Here is a 17,978-nt window from a genome sequence, read left to right as displayed (position 1 = left end):
CCGTCAATCAAAATCGCAAGTTGTTTTTTTTTCTAGTTAATGACAAGTTGATTTAACTTTTACTATCAAATGATATCACCATAACATGAGTATTCATAGCGGAAAAGTTAAAGCACCGAATTTAAATATATTCTTTTTTGTAGGTTGACTGATAAATATTTTATAAAATATTGATTGAGAAAATGCTACATAATTAAGAAATAATTAATGGTTAATTATAACGGACTTTTTTATTTTAACACCTTACAATTAGAAAAGTACGTACTTGACTTTGTTCTTTTCTTTCATCAGCTTTGGCAAGAAAGAGGATGACATACTCTTTTCAATAGCTCAAATTTAATGTTATTAATACATTTAAGGTAGATAATTAAGCTCACTAATCTGTTGGTTTACTTTTTTTTATTATGATTCTGTAAATTTTTCTTTTGAGTTTAATTCTTTAAAAGGATAATAATATCTAAAACAATTTTTATTTAAGATAATCTTGGCTTAGCTAAAAATAGCGTTATAAAGTATTTGCTTATGGTATATACTTGCAGAAAATTAATGGACGAACGAAACATCCTAACATACCCCAAACATTCTCTAATACACAAATTTTCACACGTTGTTATTTAGAAAATTACATTTTCTTATATAAAAATCGGTTAAAATTTTATTAATGTGATCGAATTTCAATGTGCACCTAACACTGAATTTTTCACACATTATTATTTAGAAAATTACATTTTTTTATATAAAAATCGGTTAAAATTTTATTAATGTGATCGAGTTTCAATGTGCAAATAATACTGATCTCAAAATGATTTTTTAACAGTATTCTAAGCTATACAAACTGTAGAGAACATCATCCAAATTCAGACTATAAATAGGTTATATGAAAAAAGGAGCTCGGATATATACATTCTCATTTAACACGTCATCGTATAAAAATGTCGAGTATTTTCATCACATATAAATTTTATGGTCTACATCCTCTTCTCGTCTAGTTCAAAGCTTCTAAACATAGCTTAGACATATAAATGTTATTTCACGTCACAACACATGAAAATTACACTATCAAAGATTCAAGATATCATTTGTATGACATCGGAAAAGAAAAGAAATTTCATTAGTATTCTTAAATAATACTGTTTTTGATAACCACTGTAATACTGTTAGAAAGTATGTATCTAAATCTTCAAAATAAATAAATAACAATTTTTTTTATTCAACGATTTTTTATTATACAAAAAATTTAATCTTTTCTAATCAAAACAATTTTAAGAATTATGATAAAATCGATCTCGATTTTTGGAATGAAAATCCATTTTGATAAATACTTGATCAACTTATCCTGATTATAATAAGAATTTTTACTCCATTCATGATGGGGACGATTCTCTCTGCCAAAAAAATTGACGAGATATATTGAAATCTTATCAACCGAAAACAAAAGAAATTTTGTGGGATATAAATTCTCTTCGTAGCTAGCAACTTTTTCCTTACCGTAAACATGTTATTTTTACAGGTCCACTGTCACATAAAATTTATTTTGATTTATTTCGAATATCGTTTTATAAAATCATATACTATCTTCGTCTCCAAATAAATATAAATTTTTATATATAATTTATATTAAAAAATTTGTATCTATTTTGAGATGGAAATAGTATCTTTGAGTTATTTTTTTAATCTTATACTTATATTGATTTCAATAATTATTATTATATTTGTATAAATATTTAGAATAAGAAAATAACTACAGATGTATATAATTTTTCGTATCATTATTTATTTTCGCAATTTTAATTACACGACAGGTAAAGGTGGTAGTCGAAAAGCCCAAGGATGGAAATGGTATTCGAGATAAAAGTTCTGCATGTCTTCACATGATTATCATACAAAAGGACAAGATAGTCAAACAACACATTTTCCAAGGGCAGATTAGCAAAATTACAACAAATTTTTGCTTTGCAAGTAGCTTCATGTAAGAAAACCGACCTCAATTGTTTGTTCTGTCTGACCAAAAAAAGCTCTGTTCTTTTCTTTCTGTACACAAACTGTAGATTTTTTAAAAGCTTAAACAGAATCCTTTTTAGCTCAACATTTGATCTCTCTATTTTTAGTAAAATCAATTCTCTCTGTTAATATAAGTATATATATCTGATAGATAGATGAGCAAAGACCCAATCTATAAAGTTTCCTTTAATAGTAAGTCTTTCATACTCTCTCTCTCTCTCTCTTAACATATATATAAAATTCATGCCGTCGGATTTGTTTTGGCAGAGTTTGATATCAAGATCGTTTTTTTTTTATGATTTGGTGTCTTATGAATTTCATTTGGGGTTTTGAATTTCATGTGAATTTCATCTCAATTTTGTGCATCCAAATCCTGTTTTTGTCCATTTATGAACTTACCCACTTTTGTCCTAGAGTCTATGAGCTAAGCGTCATATGTTTTAGTTCCTGTTTTTGGTCGAATTTTAGCTTGTTCTTACAATCTGTAGCATTGAATGATGGAAAGGTATTTATATACGTTATTATTAATTGGTTGTAGGTAGACATGTATAATATCTTTGTGTTTTGAGGATGAATCTAGATTTTTCGTTTGTTTTGTTATCATTAATTGAATTGAGTTGTACACATTTTTGTTGCAGTGATTTACGCCGGCTTCGGGGACAGCAAAGTCGGGCTTTCGTCATCGTTTGAGGTCAGCTTTGAGTTTTCTTGCTTATATTTTCTGATAAAAGGCCGTTATTTGTATTTAGAGTTTAACGTATACTCCGTTATCACATTGAATCGTCGGTTCCTTTAAAAGGGAAGTGTGACTTTGCTTTTTGGGTAAATTAAGGTTGTTTATCTGAATGATTTTTTGTTGTCTGAGCTCTGAAATCTCCCTGTTTTATAGGGCTGGAGTCGAAATCTGAGCATAGTGTGCTCTACTGGATGGCAAAATCCGGGGGTATCAGTTCTCGTGTTGAAGAATTTACTAGAGAGGAAAGGATTGATTTGAGTGGAAGTTTCCTCTTGGTTCTCTAACACTTGCTTTTCTTTGGTTGGGTTGGGTGAGGTGTTTTACTTTGTTTGTTCGTCTCTGTCTCTTTTTTTTTCTTTCTTTGTAAACAAAATGGAACACCCCTTTTCGTCTAGAGAAAAGGGGATTAGTCACTGTGCTCCTCCAAGCAAGCAGACCGAGAATATGGCATCATTGGACAGTGGTACAAGAAACTTTATTTCCGAAGATCCGTTCAATTTCTCGGAGCTGTTGAATTTTGACTCTTATGCTGGATGGTGTAGCAGCCCGGCAATGGCAGACCAGATGCTTGCCTCCTACGGTCAGTCGGCTTTTTCAGTCAGTGTCCCATCCATCTCTTGAGACAATAAACTTCCCAGAAAACAGTTCCCTTCCTCTTTCCAGTTGTCTGAATCATTCTGTGAGTTCTTACAATGGTTGTGACAAATCAACGTTCCAGACGTCCGATAACCGCTCCGGTTATCCATTAGCTCCTGAAAATGCGAATGATTTTGGTGCTAAAGATGATGCTGATTATTTGCAGAACAACTTTCCGGAGACGAGAAATAACCTGATTGTCAGGCCACCCTGTTTGTCACTTGATGAAAAGATGCTCAGAGCTCTGGCTTTATTTAAAGAGTCTTCAGGAGTGGGTATTTTGGCGCAAGTTTGGGTTCCAATGAAGCAAGGAGATCAATATTTTTTGACCACTTGTGAGCAGCCCTACTTACTTGACCAGATACTAGCTGGATATCGGGAAATTTCTAGAACATTTACTTTCCCGGCGGAAGCTAAGACAGGTCTTCCTCTAGGGCTTCCTGGTCGTGTGTTCGTCTCCAAGGTTCCAGAGTGGACATCAAATGTACTTTATTACAGCATGGCTGAATACTTGCGAGGGAAGCATGCAGCTGATCATGAAGTCCGTGGTTCTATTGCTTTGCCAATCTTTGAACCGAATGACATCTCCTGTTGTGCTGTTCTGGAACTTGTCTATGTGAAGGAGAAGCTCAATTTCGATCAAGAAATGGAGAATGTTTGCCGTTCACTCCAGGTTAGCTATCCTTGCATTTACATATAAATATTGTCTTCTTCTTTCAAGCATACGATTTGTTAGTAATTATATGTATATATATATTTGTAACATATATTCATAACTCTTTGCAGGCTGTGAATTTAAGGTGCACTGCACCTTCTCGACTACTTCCTCAGGTATTTTGTAACAGTTCTCAACCTTTTTTTGATAGTGTCTTAGTTGTCTAAATTTTTCTTTCAATTCTAAGAACTGTTTATTATTTCACAGGCCCTATCGAGTAATCAAAGAGCTGCCTTAGCTGAGATATCAAATGTGTTAAGAGCTGTGTGTCATGCACATAGACTGCCTCTAGCCCTAACTTGGATTCCATGTAATTATGATGATGGAACTGGTGACGAACCCTTAAAAATCTGTTTCTAGAGCGTGTACTTCTAATTCACTAGGCAAATCTGTTCTATGCATCGAGAAGTCTGCTTGTTATGTGAATGATAAACAAATGGAAGGGTTTGTTCATGCATGTGTAGATCATTATATGGAGGAAGGGCAAGGTGTAGCTGGCAAAGCATTGCAATCAAACCATCCTTTTTTCTTTGCTGATGTTAAGACATATGATATTTCTGAGTACCCACTTGTCCATCATGCACGAAAGTTTTGGTCTTAATGCTGCTGTTGCAATCAGGCTTACAAGTACTTATACTGATGGCGATGATTATATATTAGAGTTCTTTCTACCAGTCAATATGAAAGGAAGTACAGAGCAGCAACTCTTGTTGAACAATCTCTCTGGTACGATGCAGAGAATATGTAGGAGCTTGAGAACTGTCTCGGATGCTGACTTAGCTGGTGTAGACTCTAATGTTGGAAGTCGAAAAGGAAGTGTTTCTCGAGTTGGTACATCTAGGAGTTCTGAAATGATTGGGAGTGAGTTGAGCACTATCGACATGTCGTTGAATGCGTGTAACTCGAAAGATGGTGAAAGGGAAGGACATGTTCCTCCTGAAAAGGTAATGTTTCTTAGTGCTTGTATGATATAATGGATTTGTTACGTTCTTCTCAAACTTGAAGTGTACTGATTTCTCCTGTCATGACTAATTTTCCAACATTACCTATTTCTTTTTCAACTTACACTATTGTCCGACATGAGGTTTCCTTGGCCAGTATCTGCTATTACAAAATGAAATTCTGATGTGACATACTGATATCCATTTTGTAGGAGAGTGTTCTTATAAGCAAGAAGTTTCATTTTCCACAAACTCTTGTAGTCCTTTTAATATTTTGAAGCTCTTAGAATGTATCAATGAAGCCTGTGAATTGACCTGTGTCTATTATTCAAAATCGTTGTAGGTTATCGGTGGGTCAAAAAGGCAACCAGAGAAGAAAAGAAGTACAGCTGAGAAAAATGTGAGCCTGAGCGTTCTCCAGCAATATTTTTCTGGCAGTCTTAAGGATGCTGCAAAATCCATTGGTGGTAAGACAACTTTTTGACACAGACGTCTGCTTGCTATTGAAATGTTGTTGCGAAATCTTTATTCAGTCATGTCCGAAGACAATAATCCATAATCCATAATGTATTTATTTATTTTTTTCTATTTTTTAGTTTGTCCTACAACGCTGAAAAGGATATGCAGACAACATGGGATCTCAAGATGGCCATCCCGGAAGATTAATAAGGTTAACCGTTCTTTACGGAAAATACAAACCGTGCTCGACTCTGTCCAGGGAGTGGAAGGCGGTTTGAAGTTTGACCCAACCACAGGGGAATTCGTGGCTGCTGGCTCAATCGTCCAAGAATATGATTCCAGGAAAAGTCTTTGCCTCACTGATATAAACCAACTATCAGACCTTAATGATGCAGCAATGGTCCCACCATCAGCTTGTAAGGATGACAATGAAAATCCAATTATCAAATTGGAAGATAAATTTTTGAGTGGAAACCAAGCTGAACCATTGAGAGATCTATTAATTCCAAGTATCTTTGATGGAGAGTTGAAGAGATCCGGTGAAGGCTCGAAAACGAAGGAATTTGGCAATATCACTTGGTTTTATCCTGAAACTACATCTCCTGGTACCTTCTTTGGCAAGTCAAAACTAGGGATTTCCGAAACCCATTTTTTGGCTGGTGGAGAAGACGAGATAGATATGGGAATTGAGTGCGAGGAAGGGATTGTTGAACATAACCAACCTGCCATGTCAAGCATGACTGATTCCTCAAATGGCTCTGGATCGATGAATAATGACACGTCATCAAGCTCCCAGAGCTTTGATGACAAGAAGGATTCGAAATTGAAGGCAAGACTTTCCAGCAAATCTAAGATAACTGTGAAGGCTATGTACAAAGATGACGTCATTTGCTTTAAGCTTCATCCATCTGGTGGATGTTTCCGACTTTACGAAGAAGTTGCAAACAGGTTTAAGTTAACGAATGGGACATTCCAACTAAAGTATCTCGATGATGAAGACGAATGGGTGATGCTGGTGAGCGACTCAGATTTGCAAGAGTGTCTTGAGATTATGGAATTTGTTGGAAAACGTAGCATGAAGTTTCTTGTCCGTGATGTGCCTTGTGCTCTAGGTAGCTCTAGTGGCAGCAATTGTTTTTTGTCTGTTGGCTCTTAGAAAAAAAAAAAAAATCCCCAGAAAAAAAAAAGCTGTCAATTTCAGAGTCAACCTCTGTGATTTCACTTTTGATTTTGTTTCCTGAGAGACTTGGAGAGGAAGAAAGATGGCCAAAGGAAACGTGTCCTTCGTGTTCTTCAATGCTCTTAAAACGACAAGAGATGATTGGTTGGAGTTTTGGTCGGAAAGATGGAAACAGAAAGCATTCGGAATGGTAGGCCACGAAAGGTTATATATAGTGTCTGTAAATATATGGTAGTAGTATGAGTGTATGAGAAATTAGATGTAGTTGTCCAAAATGAATAAAAATAAGAAGTAATTTAGCTACTGTAGATGTAGTTTGTAGTGCTTGTACTTTTGACGTAAAGAACAAGGCACTCCTCTTGTGGTATGATATGATATAATGTAATTTTGAGATAATTATATTAATGTACTCTTGACGTAAAGAACAAGGCACTCCTCTTGTCGTTTTTCTTTACTTCGTTGTGTCGACTATATGTTATATGCTGTTGGGAAAGAACAAATTTCTCTGAAAAAATTAATAAATTGTTCTTTCAAAAAGTTACATTATAATGCGCAAGTCCTTCACAATTTAGCTACATGGACGAATTATATAGAAAAGATCATTAATCTTGTTGCTGGGTACATGCACCCACAAGCATACAAGTCTAAATCAAGAATAATGCAAAAACCACGGCTAAACTAGATTATCTTGTAGCCTATCTCGGTAACAAAGCAGCAAAATACACACTCGAGGTTTCTTTTAGCGCAAGCATCGAATAGAATCTTGACCTCTCCAGTTATCAGCTAACCTAAGAACATCTTCTGAAAAAAACAAGCTCGTAAGATAAGAAACGATTGAATTTATTTTAACACACGCCCTCTATTGAAGTAAATCCTGAAACGAGCTAGAGCAAGTTATCCATATCACAAATAAATTCTTTCTGTGCACGTCCACAAAACAAACCTATCATGAATTCAGCAAAACATCGCGGCATACAATAAGAGACTGCACACCATTTCAAGAATCGACCCCACAAGCACCAAGAATCTTTGCGAAACATAAAAAGGTTTTCTAGCGACTCCATGGTCTCTTGGCAAAAAGGGCAATTAACAAAATCAGAGGCTATAATCCCCAAATGAAAAGCCAATCGCGTGTAGGTAGTCTTCTCTGGACTGCTTGCAACAAGAAAATATGAACTTTTGGAGGTACGTTTGTCCCTCTAGCATTCCAAACCAAAATGATAATCATGGCTTCAATGTTTTAAGAATTACCAGGTTTGACTTTCGGAATTGCTGCTCCTAGGAATTTCTCCAAAATTTTCGTAGCTTTTCCAAGCGAAGTTTCTAATACCATTTCAATTTGTAACCCTGTACTAGCTAATTCCTCAGGAATTATTTCCATGTTGTTCTCCTTACAATTGCCAACATTCAATCCTCCAATATCATGAAGTTGTCTTGACTTATACACACTCTTTGATGCTTGTTTCCAACGTCGTGGCCCTGGCGAGGAATTTTGAGTTGGGAGGGTTTGTAAAGATGAAGATTGTGAGACGGTTGTGAACTACAATCGGACTAGGAAGAAAAGCTGTTCTTTGAACGTCATGTTGCAAAACTTCCTTATTTCGTGTTTCAAGAATAGACCTATCCTGATTACCACTATCCAGATTACCAACTGAGATATCTGGGTTACAGGAATAGATATCCGGGTTACTGGAAAAGCTATCCAGATTACTGTAAAAGTTATCCAGATTCTTGTTATTTTCAGGGATAGCATTTATCCGGATTTTCTGCAGATTCTATATTCCTATTTTCCTGAAATCCGGGCAAATTTGAAATTATTCCTTGAGCTCCCATAATTAATGCTCGATCACTTCCCTCCAAATCCCTAGCCTCCGAATTAATAGCCCCCTTAAACTTGGTAGGAGCTATATCATCTCTATTTTGTATTTGAGATTCAGGAGGAGTAGGATTTTGAATAGGAGTTAAACTAGGATTAGAATTTAATGCTAGCCTGGTTCTGTCTTCTCCTTCCTGAGTTTCCTAATCATTTTCGACCCTTGTCTCTTCATCATGCAGATTAGAATTTTCCTTAAGACAATTGGGCTAACATAAACATGCTCCTCCTTAACTATTTTTAAATTATACTGCTTGTTGTCAATATGATGAATTTTCCGAGTTGTAGGCTTGTCAAGATCTCGCCGAGGTACCCTCAAATAAATAAATAAAAAGATCTTACCGAGTTGTGCGCTTGTTGAGAGTTTATGTCACCTCCTGAGTTGTAGGCTCATTAAGAGCTTACACCATATGGACGAATACTTATGCTTTTTTTTTATTCAGCGGTTTTGAACTATATAAAGAGGGCCAATCCTCCCTCAATCCAAGCAATTCTGAGAATTGCGATATTGGAGAATCGACCCCATGACATCCAAGATAAAAGCCCACCCCAATAATCATTAGGCCAAGAGACCATTCCTTTCACAATTAATAGCTAGAAATAATTGAAATTTTTATATTTTATTATCCAATATAAAATTTAACTTGCAGATATTTATCTTATAAAGATAATGTAACTTTTTATTCAAATTAAATCAAATAAAAAAAAAGTCCAAAACTGGCACAGACTTTTGTTGCACTAAGTTTTGACTTTTGACTAGACTGTAGATAAAAAGAAAAAAAAAAAAGTTTGACTAGTTTTGATTTGTATGTATGTATATATATTTATAGCTACTTTCTTCTTAATAAACTTTTTTTTTTTGTACAGAAAAAAAAAAACTTATATTGACCGAAAAATTGAAATGAAATGAGATCTGTGTATATATATATATATATGCATATATTTACACACTATAACACAAAAAAAAAAAAAAAGTTTATTTTTCTTCTCCAAAAGAAACATCACATCCAACATATGGCTATACTTCAGCCTTATAATGTAATTCTTCTTCTACCTTTACTACTAATTATTACACACATCTTTCCAATTAGTCACGTTTTAGGCAATCCCTATACAGATCAAATAATCACTTTTATATGTCGTAGTAATGAAGATTTCGGATTTTGCTCCAAAGTATTTCATCAACACATCGGACCAGGAGTAGTAGGTCTCGATGCTCTTAACCGGATAGCGATAGATCAATCGACGAAGAATGCAACTAACAACTTGCATTACGTAGGTTATCGTGTTCGACGAGAACGAAACCCGCAAACACTCTCTGCCCTTAATACATGTTTGACGGCATATGATCAGGCACTCGAAAGCTTCTTTAAAGCCAATGATTTTTCCAAGGAAAGGCAATATCATAATATGGTGATTGTTGAGAAGCAATCAATTTTTCAATTGAGAGGTTGTATTTCATCATTTGCATTTACTCATGATCCTATGGGTGAGAGGAACCATCAGATGAGAAAGCTTATTAGTATGGCTGTCATCACTGGTTATTATTTAAGACCTGGAATTAGGGAAGCTCCAGCACCCAATAATTATTATTAATCAATAATGCCAATTCAGAATTGTGGATCATCTTTACACACACATATATATATATATATATAATAAGAAAGTATCAGTTACAATTTTATTTTATTTTTGAAATTAAGTATCAGTTTCAATGAATAAGAAAATAGGAGAACAATGTTTAAAGATAGCAGGGATGATGAAGAAAAATAAAGATTGTAGCTATATTACAATGTTATATAGTGATCAGCACCAATTATATTGCATAAAATTTTTATATTGGGTTAATATTCATAATGATGATGAATTATATTCCTTAGCGATGCTCATTTATAACCGACTTAACCCAAAAATAGTATAATCATTCTAACGGATTGGGGACGCTTGTTAATCTATTATTAATTCGTTACCTTTGTGGATTCAATATCTAGTCGACTTATACAATAAGTACACTTTGCTTAACTTTAGATTTTAGTTAGAAATATAAAGTTGAGTAAAATCTATCGTGACAATATGTTTTGTAGATTATGTATACATCTCAAGCCTAGGTGAAAATGACATCCTATTATGCACAAATAATTAAATAGAGATTTTGGTAGCTGAAGCCTAACTTTAGCAGTGTCTAAGGGAATGTTGCAAATCTCAACACACAATTTGTCTAAATAGAAACACGGTCCACAGAGGATTGCCCTATGAGATGGACTCTAATATGATGTTGAAATGAAGAGACGTTCTCCTTTCTGATAAATCACTTAGCACCCACAACCATAGTATTGGACATTATGTAAATATGTTAAAGTAAGTACACTTTTAACATGTAAGAACTCACGACAAAAAGATGAATGTCTAAGTCCCACAAAAGCTAGCTCAAAGGAGAATCCCTCTCATGCACACCAACATATAACATGGTTCAATTTGATTCATTCATTGAGTTCATATGAAAGTTCAGCTTTGATAACATGTTAAAAAGATGAATGTTTAAATCACCATAAAAGCTAGCTCATGAATTGAGAGGGATAAATGTGGAGATAGTGAAGAAATGATATTGACATCACAAGTTTGTTATCTCTCCTAAAGAACCTAAACATAATCTACAAGCATAAACTCTTCCTAAAGTTGTTGAGAGTCCAACAATACACTACCTCAAAAATCCAAAGCTTCCTTACACCTTGAAATCCTCCAGTTCCTTCCTAAGTTCATCTACAGGTACGCAAAACACGGCAAATTTATAATCGATGTGAAAAAACGACACCCTTCCAAAAATTTCTCCATTTCGATCGATGACCGGCGAACCAGAATTTCCCTATAAACAACATATAAAACAAAACACTATTAAGAAAAAGTAAAATAAAAATAGAAAAGTACAATATAAACATACTAATTTACCTCTTCAATTTCACAACTAATCTGCAGATATTCTTCGAGCATCCCATACTACAATCACATTCTTCCTCCTTCCTATAGCGGGATGACTGAAAGTGTAATATATATATATATAGTGACACATATAAAATCACATCTTGTACCCTCAAACGAAAATCAACATTTTACCGGACTATTTCATCCGAAAGAGTAAACATGATTTGTTGTGGATGACCAATCACTACCATAATTTGGCTTGGGCATGGAGAAATTCATCTACGGAATATCTTTGTTGGATGGTATCTTCAGGATAGCGAGATCCGACTCTTGTTTTTACTATGCACGATTTCCGTCGTACATTCCTTCCCGTCATAGAAATTGTTCTTTGATATCATCCTCCCTTAAAAAAGCATAATTTTTTGTTATATAATGAAAATTTTATAAAGTCTACATATATTTTTAAGAAAACAACTCACCGTAAATCTATTGTACGGACAACTCACGTTATGAAGACAAGTCATAACAAGGCCATCGTCAACCATGAAGCCACTCCCAATGCCATCATCTGTTCTTTATTTTTTTGAATGGGCACCAATGTCTGCATAATATATTTTGCAAAACTTATGAGTAATAGTTGTATGAACAACCACAACAGTTGACATCACTTCCTTGACAAGCACGAGTAAGGGTCTGTGTGAGTGCCAAGAGCAAAATGGCTTCACAATTGATTTTGACATTCTTGAAGCCGAACCCAGGAGATGTTTGAGACCACTACTGCCATATAAGCTTGATACAACATGAACGCTGGATCATGCACCACAAGATGTTCGAGACCACTACCGCCGTATATGGTTGATACAACATGAACCGTGGATCTTGCACCACATTTGAACTTTTGCATTAATAGAAATGACTCCACATTTGAACTCTCGATGTGCTTTAACATGTAAAGAAAAACATGTAAGAACTAATTATGACAAAAAGATGAATGTCTAAGTCCCACAAAAGCTAGCTCAAAGGAGAATCCTCTCATGCACACCAACATATAACATGATTCAATTTGATTCATTCATTGGGTTCATTTGAAATTTCTACTTTTGATACAACCATGTTAACAGATGAATGTTTAAATCTCCATAAAAGCTAGATCATGAAGGGAGAGGGATATCGATGATGGATTTTTACATGCACAACTTCTATTTTAGACTCATTTTCACTGTGGAATTTTACATTTACACTTAAAAGATTACCTTACAATATCACATGACAGAAAAACCTTAAATGAACTGCATGGGCGATGATAAATATGCTCTCTCTTCGAATTGACTTTTCTTTTGAAAATATCCCATTGCCTTACATTTTCTCGCTCAATTCAAGCGTTGGCTAGGTCATGCAAGCTTTTATATATTTACATTTATCTTGTAAATAAATAGCAGTACCATTCATGTTCGATGTAGTTGTTATGTTTATATACAGTTTTCCAAAATGACTGAAAATAAACATAATTAGTTTGTAGTTGTAGTTTGTACTTCTGACGTACTGAACAAGGCACTCTTACAGTGGCTGTGGTATTATATGATACACATATTTATAACATTTAGATAATTAATTAAATCTATGGCTTGAACCTGCCAATTTCCTTACATTTGTTTTATTTCTCTTGTAAAATAATGAAAAAATATCTAATTTTCCTCTCAAGTTACATGTGAATGTGATAGCTTATTTATATCCCAAGCTATCTGAATAGCCTCCAAAACAGAGGATGAAACTTGTACCTCAAGGTACAAATTTTTTAAACTTCTCGACCTTTTTTCGAACGATTGCTTGTCTTCCTTTAAGAATATGGTTCATTAATTCGTAAATAATTGTATTGGGCATGTGCTAGGGTGCATACACTTTTTTTTTACCGAGAGGTGTATTTATTAGAAAATGAAAACCACTCCTAATAAAGTTTGGACCACAAAAGGCAGGATAATTTCAATACTTGCTATTGACAAAATCAAATTATTTGGTTGTCACGCAAATCTAAATGTCATTTTGCAGTAATAATCACTCGGCAGAAAAATTAGACAACTCTTTTTTCGGTGCCATAAAATTCTGGACAGCTACTCTTTACTCCAAATAGTAAATGATTCTGATGTTTAACCTCTTCTCTCAATAGAATCATATTTTTATTCTATGTGTCTTCCAAGAAGCTAACTTCTAACGCTTCATTCGTTCTTCAAAATTGAATTCATTCTCTGTAGAAAACAAAGTATGGGAAACATTTTGCAACCAACCAGAGATATTACACAAAGTACTCAACAATTCACTTGTGAGATTTGCATTGAACCTGCCTCAACAACTCAGAAATTTAATAACAGAAATCTCTGCTCTCACCCTTTTTGTCTCGATTGCGTGTCGAAATACATAGAAGTGAAGATTTTAGAGCACACACCCAAAATAGTATGCCCTGGCTTAAACTGTGAGCACAATTTAGATGCCGTCTCTTGCGAGTCTTTGATCTCGAAACCTCTATTCGCGAAATGGTGTGATCTTCTCTGCGAGGATTATGTGTTGGGTACAGAGAAATGCTACTGCCCCAACAGAAAATGTTTGGAAATTGTGTTGAATGAGTGTAGCAGAGGCATTGTGAAGAAATCAAAGTGTCCGAGTTGTAAGGAGCTCTTTTGCTTTCAGTGCAAGAAAGGGTGGCATGATGGTTTTCGGTGTGGAATGAGTGAAGCGATGAATAGAAATCGAAATGAAACTCTTTTCGGGACCCTAATGGAGAGGAAAAAGTGGAAGACATGTCCTGCTTGCGGCCATTGCATTGAGAGAACTAGGGGCTGTCACATTGTCCAATGCAGGTATAAGATAATTTCAACTATATATTGTTCATCTTCTTTCGCAAATTAATTAAGAAACCAATGATTTACTTCTTCCTGCTTTTGATAAATTAATGGTAGGTGCAAGACACGGTTTTGCTATGATTGTGGAAAGAAGATCCCGGAGCATGACAATGGATGCCCTCATCGTAATCATGTACAGCTGCCGAGATATTGGGGAATGGAAGTAGATGAGATTTTGTTTTACATACTTTTAATTTTCATGAATATTTTTATGTCTATTTTCTTCATCTTTTATCATTTCCAACATAAAAAGTAACCTGTTTATTTTCATATCGGCTTCTCGTGTACATACTCTAAATTGATATTCAAAGGTTTGATTGCCAAATGATAGTATACTTTTTTTATTAAGCAAACTTGTAGACTGAGTGACAACAAGTGCATTTCTTTGCATATAACCATTCTAGTTGAATATCGATAACATGAAATTGTAGAATCATTTGTTTGAATTTTGTACGTGCAAGTGGTGAGGAAATTGAACTCGTGTTCTACAATACTTAAAACTTTAACTAGAGGAGTTTTATGGTAATGAACGTCCTCGATAAAACCGTGGGTAAACTGGTATTATTACATCACGTTCTTTCCGAACTTGGTTCGATCAATTATAAATAATCGTGCTAGGATATGCTAGGAGTCACTTTCCCTTTCCCACTAAGCTCAATTACACCAGGATGGGTGGTTCATATATTGGTTTGGACTTTGGACCACAAAAAGTAACTAGATATCAAGACTTGCTATTAAAAATAATGAAACGAAAACAAATATATTTAGCATATGCATATCTCTTATTATCATTTTGCAGTACTTTAGGTACTTTTATTTCTTTGGAGCTATATAATCCTACAGAGCTACTTTTTTACTAAAATTAGAAATTTGATTTTGATGTATAACCTATCTCTTAAATGCATAATCGTTATATGATTTTCCACGAAGCTACCATCTAACACGTCATTGTATCTTCTCATTTGAAGCCCCTTGAGAGGTTTACATTTACACACACTAGTCAAGAATGGTGAGAAAAAACTCTTTGCAAGAATTCACTTGTGAGATTTGCGTTGAACCGGCATCGACAAATCGGAAATTTAGCAACAGGAATCTCTGCTCACATCAGTTTTGTCTAGATTGCGTATCAAAATACATAGAAGTGAAGATTTCAGAGCACATAGCCAAGATAGAATGCCCTGGCTTAAACTGTGAGCACAATTTAGATGCCGTCTCTTGCAAGTCTTTGATTTCGAAACCTCTATTCACAAAATGGTGTGATCTTCTCTGTGAGGACTCTGTGTTGGGTATTGAAAAATGCTATTGCCCCAATAGAGAATGTTTGGAGGTGGTGTTGGAAGAGTGTGGAGATGGCTATGTGGAAGAATCAAAATGTCCAAATTGTAAGCAATTGTTTTGCTTTCAATGTAAAAATAAGTGGCATCCTGGTTTTAGGTGTAGAGTGAATGAAGCAATGAATAGAGATCCAAACGACACTCTTTTCGAAACCCTAATGGAAATAAAGAAGTGGAAGAGATGCCCTGCTTGTGGCCGTTGCGTTGAGCTTCGCAGCGGTTGTGCTATGATCAAATGCAGGTTCCTTTGTATCTCTCTCTTTCCTTATAAGCACTCTGTATTATGTTAATCTTGTCTAGTAAACGTGATTAACTTAGAAAGTTATTATCTTCCTTCTATTAATGGTGTAGATGCAAGACATATTTTTGCTATCACTGTGGACGGAGGAGCACGGAGCACCGGAACAGGACATGCGTTGTTGATGGTGATAACCAGCAGCAGCAGCAAAGGGAAGGAGATGTGATTGCTGTTACCCTATTCTTTGTTTTGATGTTAATAATCTTATTCATCATTTTCCATTTTACTCTTGGAAAGGCTTTTCTTAATAATTTCCTCACTGTTCCTAAGTAAAAAAGTAATTTTCTTATCATATTTGCTATTGTTGTACTCTAGATCTATGGTGATTGCAAAAAGTAATTTTCTTATCATATTCTAGCAAGGCTGGTGGTTCGATCCATTGAACATGGCCATATCGCAAGAAATGTGTGAAATACAAAACTGATGTGATCATAAATTAATAATTTGTCTTATAAACTGTTCTTTTTTTGTGACATTTCCTGTTATGGATAAAAACAACTCAACCAAAAGAGACAAATTTACTTTGGTAAACAAAACAATATTATTGTGTCTACTCAAACTTCTTCAACCATTCAATTGCATTAGAATCAGGAACAGATAAAAATGAAAGTTGGTCCGGAAAGAAAGGAAGCTTAACTGAACTTGCTACAGAAAATCTACATTGCGCATCGGCACTAGAATCAGGAAGCTTAACTGGACTTGCTACGGAAAATTTACATTATGTATGGGCATAAATTGTTGTCAAACTCATAATCAGACAGGGCATCCCATAAAACCTGGTTTAGCTAGATAATCCAATAGAGACTTTAGAATTGAATCCAAACACTGCATTCAAAAAGATTTTAGCTCATCATGTGGTCCCAACAAAAGCTTCAAGGATTTTAGCTTCAGCTGATCTGACGACTTTCGTTTCAACTAGCCAAATAGCCTTAACAAGCTTTAAGCAAAGGGGAATGACCTGAAAGAAACAAACAACAAATTAATTTGTTAAAATATATCTGAAGCCAAGCCATGATTTTTTTCTCTCTCTCTCTAAACATGCTAGAGATTGGAATCCTGAAAATTATAGAAGATAAGGTATCATTCAAGATCAACATCCTAATCTACTGAGTTAGTAGGTACCTCTTCTACAGTCTCCTCATGCGCCGATTGGTTCCATGAAGCTGTCATCTCCAACATCCTAATATATATATATTGAAGATATAGCGGGCAGTTTCAAGTGACTTCACAACACTCAGCAAAAAGTGAAACTTAATTTTAGTTGGAAACTTGCAAAACGGAAGAATAATTACCTCTTCGTCCTCTTCGTTTATCAATGGCCTCATCAGCTTTCACCTAGAAAGAGAGAATCAAAGCACACCTTGCAAAAATGAAATCACTGCATATGAAAGGATTTTGACCGACATAATAGTGTAGCAAATATGATTTGCATCAAGTATACAGTGCTACAAATTAAATAATTTCAACACGGATAAAGGAGTCTTACAGATTCAGAAATTACAACTGCTTTGGCAACCTGCACAATTTATCACATAGATTAAGTGACACTTTGTTTCTATTGGTAACCAACACAATTTATCAACATTCAATTTATCACAAGTTCTACCTTGGCTCGTACAACATCTATTGGGATGGAAAATCCAGGAGATTTTGATTTACCCCCAACAGTGACCATCCCAATGACTTCTCCATCCTTGTTGATTAATAGTCCCCCCAAAGGGTCCCTAAAATCACAAAAACAAGACAATGTTTACCCTTATGTACGTATATACATACATACATGCATACATACATATAACGAGAGGATTAAAAAATATGATTACCATAGAGATGGCACGATCGATTAGTATGTATTGGTCAACATCCCGGATTCCCCGCCTATCTCAGCATCATAGCTACAGTTGATTAGGAGAAAAATGTCATAAAAATACAATGAACAAGAAACATTTCACATAAGAATATTGTAATCTAAATTTACCTAACAATTCTTTT

General features: G+C 34.8%; 3 protein-coding genes across 3 annotated transcripts; all 3 read left to right on the top strand.

The window, feature by feature from the left end:
* Positions 1–3,109: 3,109 nt before the first annotated feature.
* LOC139881829 (protein NLP9-like) lies at positions 3,110–6,644 on the top strand. The gene is given in 8 exon segments (XM_071866233.1): positions 3,110–3,328; positions 3,330–4,046; positions 4,160–4,204; positions 4,296–4,445; positions 4,447–4,677; positions 4,679–5,032; positions 5,373–5,496; positions 5,626–6,644. Coding segments are annotated over 8 exon segments (2,859 nt in total).
* A 7,075-nt stretch (positions 6,645–13,719) lies between these two features.
* On the top strand, positions 13,720–14,852 carry LOC139881819 (E3 ubiquitin-protein ligase RSL1-like). Its single transcript, XM_071866226.1, has 2 exons — positions 13,720–14,312; positions 14,786–14,852. Exons 1-2 carry the CDS (start codon positions 13,720–13,722, stop codon positions 14,850–14,852), a joined length of 660 nt encoding a protein of 219 aa, XP_071722327.1.
* Positions 14,853–15,360: 508 nt separating this feature from the next.
* LOC139881818 (E3 ubiquitin-protein ligase RSL1-like) lies at positions 15,361–16,152 on the top strand. Its single transcript, XM_071866224.1, has 2 exons — positions 15,361–15,907; positions 15,989–16,152. The coding sequence occupies exons 1-2, from the start codon at positions 15,361–15,363 to the stop codon at positions 16,150–16,152; spliced, it is 711 nt and encodes a 236-aa protein (XP_071722325.1).
* Positions 16,153–17,978: the final 1,826 nt, after the last annotated feature.

This window comes from Rutidosis leptorrhynchoides, unplaced genomic scaffold (assembly GCF_046630445.1).
Source record: "Rutidosis leptorrhynchoides isolate AG116_Rl617_1_P2 unplaced genomic scaffold, CSIRO_AGI_Rlap_v1 contig200, whole genome shotgun sequence".
NCBI lineage: Eukaryota > Viridiplantae > Streptophyta > Magnoliopsida > Asterales > Asteraceae > Rutidosis > Rutidosis leptorrhynchoides.
This window is presented reverse-complemented; position numbering and strand designations above follow the sequence as displayed.